This window comes from Astatotilapia calliptera, chromosome 8 (assembly GCF_900246225.1).
Source record: "Astatotilapia calliptera chromosome 8, fAstCal1.2, whole genome shotgun sequence".
Classification (NCBI taxonomy): Eukaryota; Metazoa; Chordata; class Actinopteri; order Cichliformes; family Cichlidae; genus Astatotilapia; species Astatotilapia calliptera.
In genome coordinates this window covers 24,225,122-24,245,462 of record NC_039309.1, presented here as the reverse complement: position 1 = coordinate 24,245,462, position 20,341 = coordinate 24,225,122, and the positions used below count along the sequence as shown (strand labels likewise).

At 39.3% G+C, this 20,341-nt stretch overlaps 1 protein-coding gene across 6 annotated transcripts in view; it reads right to left on the bottom strand.

The window, feature by feature from the left end:
- Nucleotides 1-18,253, bottom strand: part of exoc6 (exocyst complex component 6) — a 61,680-nt gene extending 43,427 nt beyond the window's left edge. For 2 of the 6 annotated variants that reach the window (XM_026177535.1, XM_026177538.1), the window contains exon 1: nt 18,048-18,253. In XM_026177535.1, the coding sequence (XP_026033320.1) occupies nt 18,048-18,190 (143 nt within the window). In that variant the 5' untranslated portion in view covers nt 18,191-18,253. Of the gene's footprint in view, nt 1-17,263; nt 17,462-18,047 lie in introns of those variants that run through there. The other 4 variants (XM_026177534.1, XM_026177536.1, XM_026177537.1 and 1 more) reach the window with 4 other exon arrangements.
- Nucleotides 18,254-20,341: the final 2,088 nt, after the last annotated feature.

Below are 20,341 nucleotides of genomic sequence, written 5' to 3'. Positions count from 1 at the left end.
CACACACAGTAGCTGGTATTTTGGCCCATTCCTCCATGCAGATCTTCTCGAGAGCAGTGATGTTTTGGGGCTGTCGCCGAGCAACACGGACTTTCAACTCCCGCCACAGATTTTCTATGGGGTTGAGGTCTGGAGACTGGCTAGGCCACTCCAGGACTTTCAAATGCTTCTTACGGAGCCACTCCTTTGTTGCCCGGGCGTTGTGTTTTGGATCCTTGTCATGTTGGAAGACCCAGCCTCGTTTCATCTTCAAAGTTCTCACTGATGGAAGGAGGTTTTGGCTCAAAATCTCACGATACATGGCCCCATTCATTCTGTCCTTAACACGGATCAGTCGTCCTGTCCCCTTGGCAGAAAAACAGCCCCATAGCATGATGTTTCCACCCCCATGCTTCACAGTAGGTATGGTGTTCTTGGGATGCAACTCAGTATTCTTCTTCCTCCAAACACGACGAGTTGAGTTTATACCAAAAAGTTCTACTTTGGTTTCATCTGACCACATGACATTCTCCCAATCCTCTGCTGTATCATCCATGTGCTCTCTGGCAAACTTCAGACGGGCCTGGACATGCACTGGCTTCAGCAGCGGAACACGTCTGGCACTGCGGGATTTGATTCCCTGCCGTTGTAGTGTGTTACTGATGGTGACCTTTGTTACTTTGGTCCCAGCTCTCTGCAGGTCATTCACCAGGTCCCCCCGTGTGGTTCTGGGATCTTTGCTCACCGTTCTCATGATCATTTTGACCCCACGGGATGAGATCTTGCGTGGAGCCCCAGATGGAGGGAGATTATCAGTGGTCTTGTATGTCTTCCATTTTCTGATGATTGCTCCCACAGTTGATTTTTTCACACCAAGCTGCTTGCCTATTGTAGATTCACTCTTCCCAGTCTGGTGCAGGTCTACAATACTTTTCCTGGTGTCCTTCGAAAGCTCTTTGGTCTTGGCCATGGCGGAGTTTGGAGTCTGACTGTTTGAGGCTGTGGACAGGTGTCTTTTATACAGATGATGAGTTCAAACAGGTGCCATTCATACAGGTAACGAGTGGGGGACAGAAAAGCTTCTTACAGAAGACGTTACAGGTCTGTGAGAGCCAGAGATTTTCCTTGTTTGAGGTGACCAAATACTTATTTTCCACCCTGATTTACGAATAAATTCTTTACAAATCCTACCATGTGAATTCATGGATTTTTTTTCCACATTCTGTCTCTCACAGTTGAAGTGTACCTCTGGTGCAAATTACTGACCTCTGTCATCATTTTAAGTGGGGGAACTTGCACAATCGGTGGCTGACTAAATACTTTTTTGCCCCACTGTATATCACCATCTGCCATGGAACAGTGGAGAAAGATCAGCCAACTGACATGTGACAGTTTACGGCTGCCGCGATTACATCGACTATCAAAATCGCCTAAACCAGTTTAATAGTCGACCCGTTGTCTGAAGCTTTGCAAAATCCTGAACAACACAGGAATAAGTAGTAGCACTTAAGTGTATAATAACAGACTGAAACAGAAGATTCAAGTCAATTTAATTTACACAGCGCCACATCACAACAGCAGTCACCTCAAGGTGCTTTATATTGATAGATCCTACAATAATACATACAGAGAAAACCCAACAATCATATGGACCCCATATGAGCAAGGTGACAGTGGGAAGGAAAAACTCCCTCTTAACAGGAAGAAGATGGCCCACCATATCCCAGAATTCATAGCACGGCACAGCCAATTCCAGTTTCCAACAATGGTGGCAGCTACTTAGTTTTAATATTACTCTTTCTGGGTCACAAAATAAACTTTTAATATATTTTCAGGCGAGAATGTAGCTGTGCAAACTTCAAATATCTGCTCGGTTTATCAAGACATCACACATTTGCAAAATATGTTACCCACCAGCTCAATAGGTGACCGTCCTGTTATATGTTAGATAGCAAGGAGCAGACGGCGGAGTTCATCAAACTCCACCGAGACGATCTCCAAATTTCATTAAAACTTTAATAAACTATCATCTTGTCTTTATTTTTAGTTGGCACACACCTGAAACACTTCCAGCTGTAAGCTAATGATAGTTATATAAGAGCAGATGCTGCTGGTGCAATAAGCTGTACGTTTTACATCCGATGGATCTGATTAGTCGACTAATCGCAAAAATAATCGGTGACTAGTCAACTATGAAAATAATCGTCTGTGGCAGCCCTGATGGACAACCATCACAATTTTGCTCGGAGGAATCTCAAACGTTTCTACAGTCTGCTCATCTGATGTTAGTGCTACGCTGTTCTTCATTAGTACGATGAGATTAACACATCCTGTTTGTTCTTTGGTTTTTAAATGAGACTTTATCCTGGACAAACTCATGGGCTGTTTTTGTATTTGGCCAGTAACCATTTTCTTTTTTGTGATCAACATTTTATTGATTTAAAACTCGTCCAAGCTGTTAGAAGCAGCCTTCATTGTGTCCCAGTCTGTAGACTCCAAACACGTGCGAAGCTCCTCCACAGCCTCGTTGCTCCACAGTTTTTTAGTCCTCATGACAGGTTTGGAGAGCTTCAGCCTCTGTCTGTACGCGGGGATCAGGTGGATCATGACGTGGTCAGAAAGTCCGAGTGAAGCGCGGGGCACCGCGCGATAGGCCCCACCTCTAATAAGTTCTGTTCTTCTTTGTCTGAGAAATCAATTCTGCATTTTCTGTCACCCCCAGAGTTCAAAACACTGGTTCATTATTATTTTAAAAAACAGATATTTGGTCTTATAGTTTTAAAAAAATCCTTTACTGCCCAGGCTTTTCCCAACAATTTAAGGTGAAGGGAGAACAAAGACAAGCAATGCACTCATTTTCAAACTGCTCCTTTCTTTAACTGTCAAAGATTTATGTGTGGGTGCTTTTCTTGTGCAGACTTGAGCAGTTAAGCAAAGTGAGAGAGTATCAGCATCTAAATTATTTTATGTGGAACACAGCAGGCTAGTGCTGATACACAGGCATGGAAATCAACTGAAACACAGGTGCACAGGGCTGCTTTACATACACCCACACACAGAAAAATCCCTTTTAACTGAAAACCTAATAAGTCAGAGAATCATTTTTTATGTATTAAAAGAAAACTATTGAGAATATGCACTGTTGATAAACTGTCTGCCATTTAATTTAAAAAGTCACATGAATGTAAAAATTTAGATATTTTTAAATAGAGTCACTCTCTAAACAGATTTATTAGTTTAGTCATGCAATATGGCTTATGTTTATTGTTTTATTTTTACTGCACAGTCTTCAATAAAATATATGCAAAATATTTTGGTTTGATGTCATTATTGTTACTAATATTCTTTAGGGCTGCAGCTGTTGGTAATTTAATTAAACGATTAAACTATAGGTTATTTCGTTAATTAATCAAGTAATTGGATAAGAAAAATGTTGGTCTTATTAATGAGAAATAATAGATATTGAAAAGAGAAAGAGTCTTTCAAAATGCTCATTGGTTTCCATTTTAGAAACTGCAATCTTTGGAGTTTCATTTTTAGTTTCAGGTTTCATTTGTCAAAAACAAAAACACCAAACCTTTTCTATTACGGGGCAAATTAAATGTTATTCTTAAAGAAAACTTTTTCTTATAAAACGCATAAAACATAAATCTGTACTCTGAGTTTTTGTACACGTTTCAGTCACACAGTCCAGCGGCTCACAGTTTGGTAACCTATGTGCATTTTTATTGGCTTGTGATTTTTCACTGTGTGAAACGATAGAGCAGCTACAAAGTTTGCTTTTCTTCACATCAGACTTTTTTGATCAGGTGCTTTGATGGAGGATTCCTGCTCACATTTTCCCAGTAAATGTTTTAATGGGGATCAAAGGAACAGCGCTGCTGCTTTAGATGCTAGAAGCCTTATTCAAACAAAGCTCACCTTCTCAGTAACGGCTCCGCCCCTTTTATCTTTGCATTGCGTAAAGAGACGCTTGCAAAAAAAATTTATACTTCACACAATTTCATTGAGACAGTATTTATATTATTTCACTTTCAATCTGAAAAATGTTATGAAAACATTGACATAAATATGGTCTGGTGCACACCATGCTTCCCTTTAGACTCACCTCTCTTCCTTCCATGTAAAATAGGACGGCTGCTGTCAGCCTTTAGCAAGCTCGATAATCTAAGCTGTCTTTAATATCTCTATATTTACACGATGTCTGTGAAGGTCATCGTAGTCTAAGGAGCTTGGAAAGAAGAGCGTCTGGGCGATGTTCTTTCTTTCAATTTTGCCATTTCTCCTCAACAGCTGTCCATAGTGGACCTCATCACAGCCACAGAAACAGCCATACGGACTGATAAAATATCACAAACAGAAGCAGAGCAAATCAGGATGAAAGTTTCAGCCACCCGCTCCAGTCCCTCCGTCTAACCTCACAGTACAAGAAAAAGAAGGTCGTCGCTTCCTGAGCAAAGATCACAACATCACACGCACACACACACAACAGGTTACCACACAAAGATTACTACACTCCTCAGTGACTCCTACGAAGCCTTAAAGCGAGACCCCACAAGCAGCTACAAAAAGAAAGTTATCACTTAGACCTTGAAAAGGACAAAATCATTGACCATCCGACATATTTCAAAACACTCTTGTACTTCTCACTGTCCCTTCTGATTTTCTTTTCCTGCATCGTTCTTTCTCCCTTTCCTGTCCCTCAGTCATGTCTGTCCCGTCTGTAACAACTGAAAATAAAATCAATAATAACAACAAAGGTCGATCAAATGGACCAATACAGCAAAGCTGTGATGATCCATTTGGCAAAGTAAATCCATCGGGTCTCCTTGTTGGTCTTCAGACAACAATTCTGACGGCTAAAGAACCAAATGGGACAGGCAAAAAAAACCAAAACTCTTGTACACATTTAAGGCTTTTCATCATCTCTCCCCTCCATATCTCTCTGATGTGGTTCAGATCACCACCCCATCCCGGTGTCTCTCCCCGTCTTGCCACCATGGGGAGCAGGGCTTTCAGCTGCTCCTCCACTCTGGAATTCCCTTCCTCCTGATTTAAGAAATATCGCTTCCTTGTCTCTCTTTAAGTCCCAACTCAGAACTCACTTGTTCAAAACAGCTTATCACACATAAACTCTCCACTCTGCCATTTTTAAATGTGTTTTATGTCTTATGCTTTTATGATTGTGTAAACTGCTGGCTTCATGTTGCTTTTATTGTTCTGCTGAGTGCAGTGTCCTTGAGTGTTCAGAAAGGAGCTTTCAAATAAAATGTATTATTATTATTATTATATCATTGTCTATACCCAGGGGATGCCATACGCTGTATTTACAGACTTCCTGAGATCCATAAAGAAGGTGTCCCACTCAGACCCATTGTCAGCAGCATAAACTCAGCCACCAAACACCTTGCTGGCATCCTAGCCACCCTGGTGGGGAACACCACATCGAATCAAGAACTCCACCGACTTCACCAACTTCACCAGTGTTGAGATCCCTTCCTACTCACATTCCCCCCACTGTCCCTCTGGGGGGAAACTCCCACAGGGCTTAAATCTGGGACTCTCCACCATTTGACCCTGGAACTGAAGAAGCTTCTTGGATGAGAGTCTTCGAACAACTTCAAGTCCAGACGCTTTTCTTTCCAAGCTCCTTAGATATCTACATGATGTTTAAGCTTGAAAAGCTGTAGCAAGTTAACGCGTTAGCTCGTTAGCACCATGCAGCCCTCACACGGGGCGATCCGTGTTAACTCGCTAACGGGGATTTGCCACGTTAATGCGGTTATGGCGTTAACGTCGTATTAACGAGCACTCGTTTTTTTTACATCAGAGTTTGTTGATCAAGTGCTTTGATGAACGACTGCTGCTAGCTTTTTCCCAGTCAAGGCTTTAATGCTGGTTACTGGGACAGTGCTGCTGCTTTGGACACTAGGAAAAAAACCTGTTTTCTATCACTCAACCTGAGCTTATCTTCTCACTAACGGCACCACCTCTTTGCTCTTCGCAGTGTGACTCCAGTTCCACGGGCATCGTGGGCTTAATGTTGTATGTATTCCTGACAACTCATTTCTTAATTGACTAAATGGGGAAAAACTATTTAGATTAACAGACTAGTTTAAAGGTAACAGACACTTAAATTTGGGGCACGTTTCTCCAAAACTGCCTGAACGACTGCATTTCAAACTTTAAAAGTTGCAAAGGTCTGTTTTGAATCACAGATGTGGGTGAAACGTTACAGCTAAACGAAACATGCTTTGAGAATTTTTTATTATCGAATTACTCGATGAATCATTGCAGCCCTACACACACACACACACACACACACACACACATATATTTTTTGTTGTTGTTTTTTAAACTTTTACTTTGCATATGCAAACAATCTTTTATCTGCTATGTTTGTTTTTGTGCTTGTTTTTTGTTTTTCGAGAGCAAATTTTGGTTTTGGCAGAACTCTTGGCATAACTGGTTATATAAACACCCGCACATGATTGTGCCAAATACATGCAGCTTCTTGACAATAACAGAACTGATAAAGGATTTAAATAAGTCAGAATTTCAGGTGAAGGGTGGGCACAGTGAAAGCGAACGCATATCAAAATATTCAAATTTAAACAGTCTTCCCATTTTTATGTGTGGCATTAGATTACAATAACGGTTCATGTGGCAAACACAACACTCATGACTGTCATAATGTAACGAACTGAGAAAATCCTTCACACACTATGAAATGTTAATGTGTTAATGTTAGTGTGACACTGTTTTTTACATCCCTCGAACAGCACGCTTGTTCAAGTCTAAGAAACAACTAAAGATATCATTTAACTCCATAATTTAACACTGTAGATCAAAATAAAAGGAATTTCATTTCCTTTAGCTCTGATCATAACAAACGAATCGAAGGAGTAGACATTTTTTAATAAATATGGCTAAAAATCAGCACAAAGAACACATGACAGGAAACATCAGCACGATATCTACATGATGTTTATGCTTGAAAAGCAGTAGCAAGTTAACGCGTTAGCTCATTAGCACCATGCAGCCCTCACACGGGGCGATCCGTGTTAACTCGCTAACGGGGATTTGCCACGTTAATGCGGTTATGGCGTTAACGTCGTATTAACGAGCACTCGTTTTTTTTACATCAGAGTTTGTTGATCAAGTGCTTTGATGAACGACTGCTGCTAGCTTTTTCCCAGTCAAGGCTTTAATGCTGGTTACTGGGACAGTGCTGCTGCTTTGGACACTAGGAAAAAAACCTGTTTTCTATCACTCAACCTGAGCTTATCTTCTCACTAACGGCACCACCTCTTTGCTCTTCGCAGTGTGACTCCAGTTCCACAGGCATCGTGGGCTTAATGTTGTATGTATTCCTGACAACTCATTTCTTAATTGACTAAATGGGGAAAAACTATTTAGATTAACAGACTAGTTTAAAGGTAACAGACACTTAAATTTGGGGCACGTTTCTCCAAAACTGCCTGAACGACTGCATTTCAAACTTTAAAAGTTGCAAAGGTCTGTTTTGAATCACAGATGTGGGTGAAACGTTACAGCTAAACGAAACATGCTTTGAGAATTTTTTATTATCGAATTACTCGATGAATCATTGCAGCCCTACACACACACACACACACACACACACACACACACACACACACACACACACACATATATTTTTTGTTGTTGTTTTTTAAACTTTTACTTTGCATATGCAAACAATCTTTTATCTGCTATGTTTGTTTTTGTGCTTGTTTTTTGTTTTTCGAGAGCAAATTTTGGTTTTGGCAGAACTCTTGGCATAACTGGTTATATAAACACCCGCACATGATTGTGCCAAATACATGCAGCTTCTTGACAATAACAGAACTGATAAAGGATTTAAATAAGTCAGAATTTCAGGTGAAGGGTGGGCACAGTGAAAGCGAACGCATATCAAAATATTCAAATTTAAACCGTCTTCCCATTTTTATGTGTGGCATTAGATTACAATAACGGTTCATGTGGCAAACACAACACTCATGACTGTCATAATGTAACGAACTGAGAAAATCCTTCACACACTATGAAATGTTAATGTGTTAATGTTAGTGTGACACTGTTTTTTACATCCCTCGAACAGCACGCTTGTTCAAGTCTAAGAAACAACTAAAGATATCATTTAACTCCATAATTTAACACTGTAGATCAAAATAAAAGGAATTTCATTTCCTTTAGCTCTGATCATAACAAACGAATCGAAGGAGTAGACATTTTTTAATAAATATGGCTAAAAATCAGCACAAAGAACACATGACAGGAAACATCAGCACGATATCTACATGATGTTTATGCTTGAAAAGCAGTAGCAAGTTAACGCGTTAGCTCATTAGCACCATGCAGCCCTCACACGGGGCGATCCGTGTTAACTCGCTAACGGGGATTTGCCACGTTAATGCGGTTATGGCGTTAACGTCGTATTAACGAGCACTCGTTTTTTTTACATCAGAGTTTGTTGATCAAGTGCTTTGATGAACGACTGCTGCTAGCTTTTTCCCAGTCAAGGCTTTAATGCTGGTTACTGGGACAGTGCTGCTGCTTTGGACACTAGGAAAAAAACCTGTTTTCTATCACTCAACCTGAGCTTATCTTCTCACTAACGGCACCACCTCTTTGCTCTTCGCAGTGTGACTCCAGTTCCACAGGCATCGTGGGCTTAATGTTGTATGTATTCCTGACAACTCATTTCTTAATTGACTAAATGGGGAAAAACTATTTAGATTAACAGACTAGTTTAAAGGTAACAGACACTTAAATTTGGGGCACGTTTCTCCAAAACTGCCTGAACGACTGCATTTCAAACTTTAAAAGTTGCAAAGGTCTGTTTTGAATCACAGATGTGGGTGAAACGTTACAGCTAAACGAAACATGCTTTGAGAATTTTTTATTATCGAATTACTCGATGAATCATTGCAGCCCTACACACACACACACACACACACACACACACACACACACACACACACACACACACACATATATTTTTTGTGTGTGTTTTTAAACTTTTACTTTGCGTATGCAAACAATCTTTTATCTGCTATGTTTGTTTTTGTGCTTGTTTTTTGTTTTTCGAGAGCAAATTTTGGTTTTGGCAGAACTCTTGGCATAACTGGTTATATAAACACCCGCACATGATTGTGCCAAATACATGCAGCTTCTTGACAATAACAGAACTGATAAAGGATTTAAATAAGTCAGAATTTCAGGTGAAGGGTGGGCACAGTGAAAGCGAACGCATATCAAAATATTCAAATTTAAACCGTCTTCCCATTTTTATGTGTGGCATTAGATTACAATAACGGTTCATGTGGCAAACACAACACTCATGACTGTCATAATGTAACGAACTGAGAAAATCCTTCACACACTATGAAATGTTAATGTGTTAATGTTAGTGTGACACTGTTTTTTACATCCCTCGAACAGCACGCTTGTTCAAGTCTAAGAAACAACTAAAGATATCATTTAACTCCATAATTTAACACTGTAGATCAAAATAAAAGGAATTTCATTTCCTTTAGCTCTGATCATAACAAACGAATCGAAGGAGTAGACATTTTTTAATAAATATGGCTAAAAATCAGCACAAAGAACACATGACAGGAAACATCAGCACGTCTACTACAGCAAACAGGTATCTGTAGACATGGAGCCTGTAGTGCCACAAGCCTGACTCACCTGCAGAAAATCAGAGTTGTCATAGTTTTGCATTTTCAAACAAGTTTTTATATTTATTTCAGTTTCAGTTCAAGACTGATTTTTCTTTTTAGTTTTTAAAACTAAACATTTTCATAGTTTCAGTGTTAGTTTGAGTCTTTTTAATTATTAATGTGTGAAGGGCTTATGTCAGAGGCAAGACTTTTACAGATATTAAAATTAAAAACATTTTGTAGACACCCAAAGTATCAAGAAGTATGTCCAATAACCCTTCAACAGTAAAGTTGCACTTTTTGTTTTAGCAAACTAAACAATAAAACCAAGCATATTACCTCAATATTTGTATTTTATTTATTTTAGTTTATTCAAGTTTATAACATTTCTCAGTCAGTTTTTTTTTTCAAAATGTTTGGCTTTCATTACAGTTAACATTTTTTAACTATATTTTTAGTGTAGTTTTAGTTAACTATAACAACCTTAGTGGAAAGCAAGCTTTAGCTGCTTGTCTGGGGTCAACTGGTGGTTAGTAATGCGTAACTCAGTATGAGTTACAATAAACACCAGACAAACTACTTAACGAGGACATGAAACACTACACGTATCGAAGCTAACGCACATCATGGAAAACTGACAGTTTATGAAGCTGGATTTCAGAAATAAATTTGGACTTTTATTGAAGTGATTGTCATAATTGCAGAACAACGTGCATCATTGCTAATGCAGGGCACAAAGCTGCACACCTTTCAGCCACGATTTATTTATTTTTCTGATGTTAATTTTTTTAGTTTTTCTTCTTCTTTGTTGTCAGTTTGGAGTAAAATGTTCAATGTTCATGATGCTCGATTTGAGGCGCCAGCATGATTAACGACTGAAGAATGTGATCAGTGGCTTTAAATGCTGCTGTTTGGAGAGTCTTTGACATTTTTAATGAAACAGTTCTAGTGTTTGAATTCACATCTGAGTGTTTCTTAGTTTTAAACTAGTCGGTTGGTCTAAATTGTTTTTAGGAACATTCCTAATTAGAGCAGGGCGATATGGCCAAAAATATTTATCACGATATATATTTGAAAATTTGCGATAACGATATAACCGACGATATAATTGATGCGAGACAAAATACAACTCCACAACATTACTAGCGCAAAAAGACAACCTTCCATTTATTTTCACTTAAACAAGAAGCTGGTTTTTATGTACATTAAAGCTTTATAAAAATGTAACAGTGCAAATGCAAATTCCTTGCTGAAAGTTTAACCAAAAGGCATTTCCAGTAGAAATGGGCTGACATATCCTGAGCATAACCATGTATAATATCCACTGAAGTTAAAAAGAGGTGCTTTGCAACATTAAACTGCAGTGTGCAGTACGTATTTTTCGGACCATAAGGTGCACGGGATTATAAGGCACATTAAGCGAAACAAAGCAGTCAGATAAATCAAACTTTATTAAACTCATTCTTCTTGCTTCCTCCACTTCTGTATCATTGATTCATTAATGTTGAATTCTCTGGCAGCTGCTCTGTTCCCATGTTGTTGCAGTATATTAATGACTAACCTCGTATTGTGGATGGATTATCTCAGTTGTTCTCCTGACTGAAGTTTGGTCCGTTTACAGCATCCTGCCATGCGATTGCATTTGTCTCTAACCATGAGGAACCTTAACGTTAACTTTTATAAGTGGAAAAGTGTTAGCGTTCGTCCTCCAGCTTCACTGTTTATGTTATGCTAACATAGCTGTGTCGCTAGCGATCACGTAGCACATCATTATATACCAGCTAGCCCAACTTCAGTAACCCTACAAACGTCACTGCTGTTTAGTTTCCTGTCTTCATTTATGTTGGAAGTGATAACAGAGCTGTACGTTTGATTTTTTTCAGAAATCTCTCCGTCAGAACATGCAATATCATGCTTAGGTAACTAGCGAAACTAGCGAGCTAACTTCCGCTAGCTTCCTGCTAACTTCTAACTCCGTTAAATGTAATAACTTTTGTTTTCATGGATGCCTGGAAGTTAAACTTCATAGTTACACCTGGTAAAGCAGCAATGCTGATCGTTTTATTAAAGATGAAAGAATTTAGACAGTTTTTAACTCTAAGTGATGCTGCAGTGTTCGTTTGACCTGAAACATACGGAGTTTAGGACCCAGATTACTCCCAGATTTAAGAGCATCTTAGTCCGACAAATACGACAATAACAACGGCCGCTTGCATGTTCTGCAAAAAAATGTGCTTTGTTGTGTATCTGACGGACAAACACCAAACCAGTTCCACATCACTGAAGTTGCACCATTTTTACAAACCAATTCTGGATCATCTGTTTCACTCAACAATCGGCCATGTGTGCATGAAAACAAAGGCACTGCGCATGCGCGTTTTACTCATATTCTATCGCGATATTTCATTTTCCTATCGTTGCCTAACATTATACCGGTATTACCGTGAACGGTATAATATGGCCCAGCCCTATTCCTAATACACTCTCACACATATACACACGACCATCTATGATTTGTCTGGAGTTAGGACACATGTAATGAGCTTCATATAACAAATACTTTTTTTAATCTGAGGCAAAGGTTGGTTACATTTTCTCTGAATTTGAATGTCTGGTTCACTCTTGACTTAATATACTAAAGTCCCCTCAGACATGACTTCTGTGGAGCGACAGACTGACCTGCAGTTGGAGTTACTTTGTTAAACAAATCAGCTGCTTCACCTAATCAAATTTAAATCCTCCGCCAGCTCAACTACCAAGGGTGAAGTCAAAGTTCGTATCTGGCACAAGACGGTAAAACCAGGGGCAGAAACATGAGACAAAACAACTACGCTGCCAGTTTATGAGTGTTGGAGTCAATGGAACACACCCTACGGTGTTGCAATGGGAGGACTGTCAGTTACACTGAAATTCTTGCTAAATAGTTTCTGGTCTGGTAATGTGCCAAACATTTATCACACTTATCAACACTTACAGTGAAAGAGAGCCTCTGATGCACGAATCTGATGAGACTACTACAGGAGAAGGACTCGTGCACTCATCTAAATTTGGCCTTTGACAAAAACAGCTCATAATATTACAAAAACAAAACTAATACTGAAGCTAACACAAACTAAACTTAAAAATACATGTAAAGCAATATGAGCAAACCAATTTCATACACTAACCTAAACTAAACTTAAATGAATAAAAATCGAAATTAACTAGATGTTGTAATATACCTCTGTGCTACTCATAGATTCAATTTTGATTCATAGATTCATTTACACAATTTTGTATTTGTGTGTGTGCGCCTGTGTTTGGGGGGCTTGCATTAGAACAATCCTTCAACAAAAGCACTTAATCCTGCTCTACAGGTTAACGCTGGATGGAACCGTTGATAGGCTTCTGCAGCTTTTGGCCGTGGGTCTGCGCAGAATGACAGACATTGCACAGACTCTGCTGTCACAAAATACGCAGTTACTGCAATACTTTTTCATCGCTTTGGATGACAGTTTGCAACAGAAACATCAGCAGTACAAAAGAACCAGCCAAAAGAAAATGGGGTGTCCATTCCTAAACAAGGGGCTTCCTCTGTAGCATCGACACTGTTATGAAAAATCTGATACGGATCAGAAAATTTAACTGTGCAAATTCAAATCAACTTTACAAAAATCACTGATTCCAGATACAAAGGACTCAGCTGCATTTATATTATGAGTGCAACAACAGATATGAAGACAAGCTAAACAGCACACTGATTGATGGACTGGTTCTTTTACAGCACTTTTCTAATTTATCTGCGCACTCAAAGTGCTTTATGCAACTTGCCTAAGATTCACACACGGAGAACAACTTGGGGTTATTATCTTATATTATCTGCTCAAGGATATTTGACATAGACTGGATGGAACTGCTAACGTTCAGATTAGCAGATGACCTGCTCGACCACCTCAGCTACAGCAGCCCCAACTCATTGAACCAAGACTGGACACTTTGTGACCACCACAGAGAGACATCATAATAGCCAGAGGTTTGAATCATAAGAACTGCGTGACTGTCATCTGGTGTGTGTCACTACGTATGATGCAACATAACTGGTGTTTGGTACTAATATTAGTAGTTATTTGTTAGGGCTGTGCGTTATGACCAAAATCTCATATCCCGATATAAAACATTGATCGTCCCGACAACGATATAAATCACAAACATTTTACATTTTCTGTAAATTCTGTGAATCTCGGGCAGCTCGACTTGCATGAAGTGTTTTCAGCTGGGCGTCGTGTACCTGCAATCGAGTGTTACATTAATTAAAACAGCCATAATTTTGTTTGTGAGTATCGATTACATGGCACGCTGCGGGAAAAAGCCTGTTCGAAGGTTTATTTTTTAACATCTGACGGCTCTTTTTAGCTTCTCGTCCGTAAACACACTGCATACAACTTCACGTGATTCAGTTTATTTTGAAAAATCTCAACAGGATCTTCAGCTTTATTATGAAAGGTTTATGTGGAAAATAAACAAGCGGACGGCGGAGCCACGCAATGGTTTTACCGACGTTGTTGCTAACGACAACGCATAAGAACAGTCGCTTCTGCGTCCATAGTGTGGTTATTTTAAATATAAGAGGAATAGAGAAGTTAATTCCACAGTGACCGTCAAATCCTTGAAAAAATGTTGCCGTAAACAGTTTATTTTGTGACACCACAAAACAAACGACAGCGTAAAATGAAACGACAGACGTTTTCTTATCATCAGCCGATATATATCGTTATACTGAACAACCCTATTATTTGGTACTAGTTATTTTGTGTTTTTGTACTGCACTTTGGTCCAGGCTGCTGTTGTAATTAAATGTGCCATATAAATAAGTAAATGATAACTCCCATATTTATTTTCTTTAAGTGTTTATTAGCCTTATATAGTTGTAAGTGTTTTGATATTTTTATATTAAATATATGCTGTGAGCCTTATATTGCTATAGTTTCTATTTCATTGGCATTTGGCATCTTATGTTGGGCCTTTGGTCATTTTGTTATTGAAAAGTGTTTTAGATTTTATACACTCATGTTTTATATTTACATTGCTAGTCACCAAGTGCTTTTGATAATTTAACTGAAATGTAAAAAAGAAACAGTACTTTCCATGTTGTAATTATATAGACTATTCACTGAATTTACAAAAATGCACTATATTATGATATACAGTGGGTAAAATAAGTCTTGAACACGTCACCAATTTTCTAAGTAAATTATTTTGAAATGCTGCTTACTTGAAATTCTCACCAGATGTCACTGTGTATATCGTTATCGGGATAAGAACTGGCTTTTAACAGGATAAGAGATTTTGGTCAGGGACAAAGAAATCAGCCAAAAGATTATGGACCACCATATGCAAGAACAGGGTCCTTGTTTCTTCTAGTATGTTTACTGTGTTATCTACAAGAACGTCAAAAGAAATCTTGCATTATAGAATATTACTGATCAACAGAACCTGCAAGATTACACGAGAGGAAAGCAACCACAGCCATTTCTGGATCTAACATTTGTTTTTGGTGCGCGCACACATAAGTTCATGCTTTTGAAGTTAACATGTATGTGAGGGAGCAGCTACACTGATCACTACTGAACTCATAAAAATGGATGGCAGGCATTTTTGGACGTTGGCTAGATTTTAATTTCAGGTTTAATTAAAGTATGATTTGCAGAGATGACAGTTTATTCTCTCAACTTTCATCCACCCATTCCATCCTGGAGCCTTTCCCAGCTGTCTTGGGGTGAGAGGCAGGGTACTCCCTGGTCAGACAACCAATCGCACTCACATTCACTCCCACATCCACACCTATGGGCAATTTAGTGTTTCCAGTTAACCTATCTCCACTCAACTTTCTATTACATCAATTGTTTTGGTGGATTAAAGAACGCTGTGTTAATGAGGACAATACTAAGAATGCAGGAGTCAAGCCATTTTACACAAACTAGACTAAACATGTTAGTAAAATTATTAAAAGTCATAAGAACCAAACAAATATGATAACTGTTTTAGCTGTTCCTGTGTGTCTGAAAGTGGGACATTACCTCCCCAGTGTCTATTTTGCATTCTTTGTATTTCACTTGCACAGTATGTATTATGGAGGGCGGCCAGTGCTGCCTTAATGGTTAGCATGTTTGCCCCCCTGCTTCACAAAAATGGTCTTGGATATTTGCAATCTCAAGCAGGACAACAGAATAATTATGGACATGACGCCCAACACTAAAGGAGACGTGCCCTCCCACCTAGGAGCAAATGCACTCCGAAACAAGTGAATCTATGCTAGCACAAAAGAAGAAGACCTTGTGAAGATGCTGAAGGAAACAGGTACAAATGTTTCATTGAAACAAATATGCCAACATAACCTGCATTCCTCAGCAAGGTCAGATTGTCTTTTTTATCTACAAAAAAAGACATAGTGAGGACATGTCTTTGCCTAAGTCCTCTGGTTTATCCTTAACGACTGTTGTACTGACTGGAACTACAAGGACGATGCTTTCAGGCTGGCACAGCTCCAATGGTGATTTATAAGACTGAACATGAGTGCCAAGTGGTAATGTTAATACTGGAGTAACTGACTCGCTGTTACCATCATGAAAAGAGAAGTCAGTCCACCACACAACACCCAGTGTTTATGACTCTGTCCACTGAGCCAGGAAAGGCCTATGCACTGCACCAGAGCTGCATTTGCACGTGTTATTATCCAGGAAATATTCACTAATATTAGCTATAAGAAAAATCCCGTTTTTAGCCCGACCCTTTCAATTAGTATTCTTATTATTAGTAAGCTCTACAGTAAGCAAAGCAAACCCCTATGATCACTGACAGCACGTCACTGTCATTTTACAACACCCGACCAAGCTGCCAAGAGATGAAGAAAAGACAGCGTCACCCTAGAGATAAGAGATGAAGACACGCGCTGAGAAAGCTAGATAGCATTGTTACCTGGAGGGTATACACTCATCACTCTCCCCAGGTATGAGAAACAACCACGGCCTACAGGCACGTCTACAGGACAGGTGTGACAGGTGGAAGCATTCAGCTAATGTTATTCACTGTGGCCTCGGAAGCTACTTTGGCATCTAATTGCCTAAAATAACCAGCGCGGTGTGTTGGGGAACGTCAGGCTGAGCAAACCGGCATCCTGTGTCACTACTGTCGCCCACATAACACAACACCACAGGGTCAGTGTTCTTATCCGCTCGTGGCATTCGTTTTATTTCAGCCAACAACTATCCAAAATCGTTACCTGTTAGCCGTTAGCTAACTCAAGCTGCACAACGACGTAAGGATGTGAAGTCCCACAGCCACACCCACAAATGATGTTGACATTTTTGACAGGTCACTAGTCATCCATCCTTACACATAACCTAAAAGATTACCTCACAGTCACTGCTGCTAACACGACAGCTAGCCCCATTCCTCATTTCAACACTATCTTGACTGTTGGCTAAAATAGCCAGCGCTAGCCTGCTACTGGGTAAGGCTAAGCTAGGTCTTAAACAAAAGGTGTGATCATGTAATACACAGTGAAAAACACAGGACCTATGTTGCTAAGGGCGTTTTTAGAAGCTATATATTCTTACCGAAGAGTCGGACCGACACAAGCTGTGTCGGTGCTTTCAATTTCCTGTAAAATCCGCTCGTGCTCCGTTATGCACTCCAGGGTTTCACTGTCCGCCATGATTGTTATGTGCATATTACGGCTATCACTGCAGCTACAGCGGAGCATAGGTCAGTGTGAGGTCCGGCCTGTGGGAGGCGCACTACGGTCGTGTTGACCCCGGTGATTGCGGCTTTGTTTCCGCATAGCCTGTGCCTGGTTCCTCAAACATTGTACCACATGGAAAACCACACGGGTTTTGACTGTTTATGATCTTATCATAACTACTGTATAGCGAGTGGTTTGCATGGTTAGCAGTAAAAAACAGGAAAATAATTTGTACTGTCATTCACACGGTACTTGTAATAATAAAGATGCCTGCTATCAAATGAGCTTTAGTGGCTTCTATTTGATTCATCTCAGTTCTGCTGTAGATACATTTTAAATAACAACATGCAGAGGAGGCTATTTACATCTTTATGGGTTTTTTTTTTTTTGTTAAATCAAGATACAATTCTGGTAAAGCCTGACAAGTGATACACACTGACGCTAATAATACTAAGCTTTTTTCACATTAAATGTCTGTAATTGAACTCACAGTTTAATCAAAGCAAACACAGTTTGCATGTGTCCGCTAGCTTCTAAGTGCGTTTTTTCCTGGTCTTGGTATTAAGATAAACCAGCGTTTTAAATGTTGTAATTTAGCTAAATCAGTCCACCTTCAGTTGTGTTCAGCAGATAAATCTTGGGTGTGTTTTGGAGTTTACCTTAAGGTGGTTCCAAGAGGTAAGTCCACAGATTCCAACTCTGCAAAAATATTCCCAAAAGCCTTCTTTTCTTCTTCTTTGCTTTCTGCTTGGCTTTGACGAGGCGGCTCAGGTAAAGCAGCATAGATCCTGTCACTAGCCATTCTCTCTTAGTGAAGTATGTCTTGAGTATGAAGACTAAAAATCTGTACGTGTAAGAGAGGATTTTTGTGTGTGTGTGTGTGTGTGTGTGTGTGTGTGTGTGTGTGTGTGTGTGTGTGTGTGTGTGTGTGTGTGTGTGTGGTGCAGGACACCTGCTGTGGTCAGCAGAAAAAAGGGTGCAACAGGAAAAAGAGACCTTGTGATTCACTGAACTTTGAAGCCAACAAAACTAATTTCAGCAGTTCTGTGTTAGTAGCTGTGGCTTTATTCACCTCTGAAAAGTAAAACCACAGCCATCAAGCTGCAGTTGATGTTGCAGATACAGGGCCTGATTTCTTAGTTATTTGTCACACATGAATACTGATCAAAGTGTAATATTATAAAGAGGAAATACAAAAATACAAAATGCAGTTTGATGATGATTTTATCTATTATGGAAAAGAATCTGTCCAAACCTCCCTGGCCTGATGTGACAACGTCATTTTGCCTAAACCTAACACAGAACTGTGATCACTGGAATTTATTATTATTTAATAATAATAATAATAGTATTAATAATATAATAACATCCATGAGGGGAAACCACTTGTTCAGTGACCTGTAAACCACAGAGCTCCCTTTTCTGTCAGTTTGTTCAGTCTGTTGTTGTCAGCAGACTAACAACTAACTGACAGAAAAACGTCTCCAGTATCTGCTGCGCATGTTAAAGAAAGATAGACTTCCAGTTCAGCCTGGCCTCAGAGTGCAGAGGTGGCAAAAGTACGTAAGGAGAAATACACAGACTTGATTCAACTTCTTTACTGAAGATTACATAAGATTAAAAAGATTAAAAATTATAACATGTCATCTGTAAATCTGCAGTTTATCAAGTGTCACGAGCAGTCATTACCTTTAATATAACCTCTCTTGTTCCTCTCATGTCTTTTCTTACATTTTTCTCCATCTATGATTGAAATTTGCTCTCTTTCGTTTCCCTCTCTGGAAATCCAACATCTGGACCGTTAGCAACACACTTTGTGACAAACTGTAGTAAATAAACCGTAGTAAATGAGCACAAAAACAATTGAACCTGCTTAGCTATACCATACCGTCACTGCCATTATATTATGCTGCTATTCTGTCATTATATTAATGCTGCTATCCCGTATATATCGTACTTACTATTGTTTGAGTACTTGCGATTATTTTATTGTACTTTTTATATTTTACATTTATATTTATTATTTATCTTGCACCAAGGGAGTGGCACTCCAATTTCGTTGTACTCTGTACAATGACAATAAAGGCTATTCTATTCTATTCTATTCTAAACTGCGCATGAACAGTTTGTGTTAGGGATGCACCGATACCGATACTGGTATCGGGTATCGGGCCGATACTGTAAAATGTGTGTGTACTCATACTCATAAAAGTTAACCGATACCATGAACCGATACTAACTTATTTCATTAATCAGAGGGTGGCTTGTCATTTCTGTTGTAGTTCTTTAGATTGGCCACTAGGGGGACATCCCGCACTAAACAGGCACAGGTTAAGCGAGTGAGAGTGGCGGCTTCAGATAAAAAAGAGAAACTGGAGGCTGCTGTAGCTAGGCTAAACAAAATGTCAGCAGTGTGGACCAGAACAGCCAACTTTAACTCAGGTTTTGGAAAAGCGATGAAAAATGTCAAGAGAAAATCCACGGGCAGTTAAAATAACACAGGCTCTGACTCATTTTATCGCTCTGGATGACCAGCCAATGGACCAGCCGTGGAAAACATAGGATAGCACCGTCTTCTCAGCGTACTCGTACTCGAGCTGCGATATGAAATTCCCAACCGCCCATACATCAGGGAGATAATGGTGCCAAAACTTTCTGAAGAGGTAAAGACAAGCAGTGTGTGCGCGATGTCAGTCCTCAGTTTAACGGCACACTGATGATTCACGGGCAGATGAGGAGTTTGTTCGTCAATGCCAGATACTTTCGTTATTTTGTTTGTTCGTTTACAATATGGACACTCTGCAATAATTTAAACATTTATTTTATTCTCAAACCTAATTTGTATTTATTTTATTCCAAACAGAAGTGTTTATTTATTATTCTGAAAGCTCGAGACAGTGGCAATAGTTCAGTGATATTTTGTTAAATTACAATGTGGAGACTCTGCAATAAT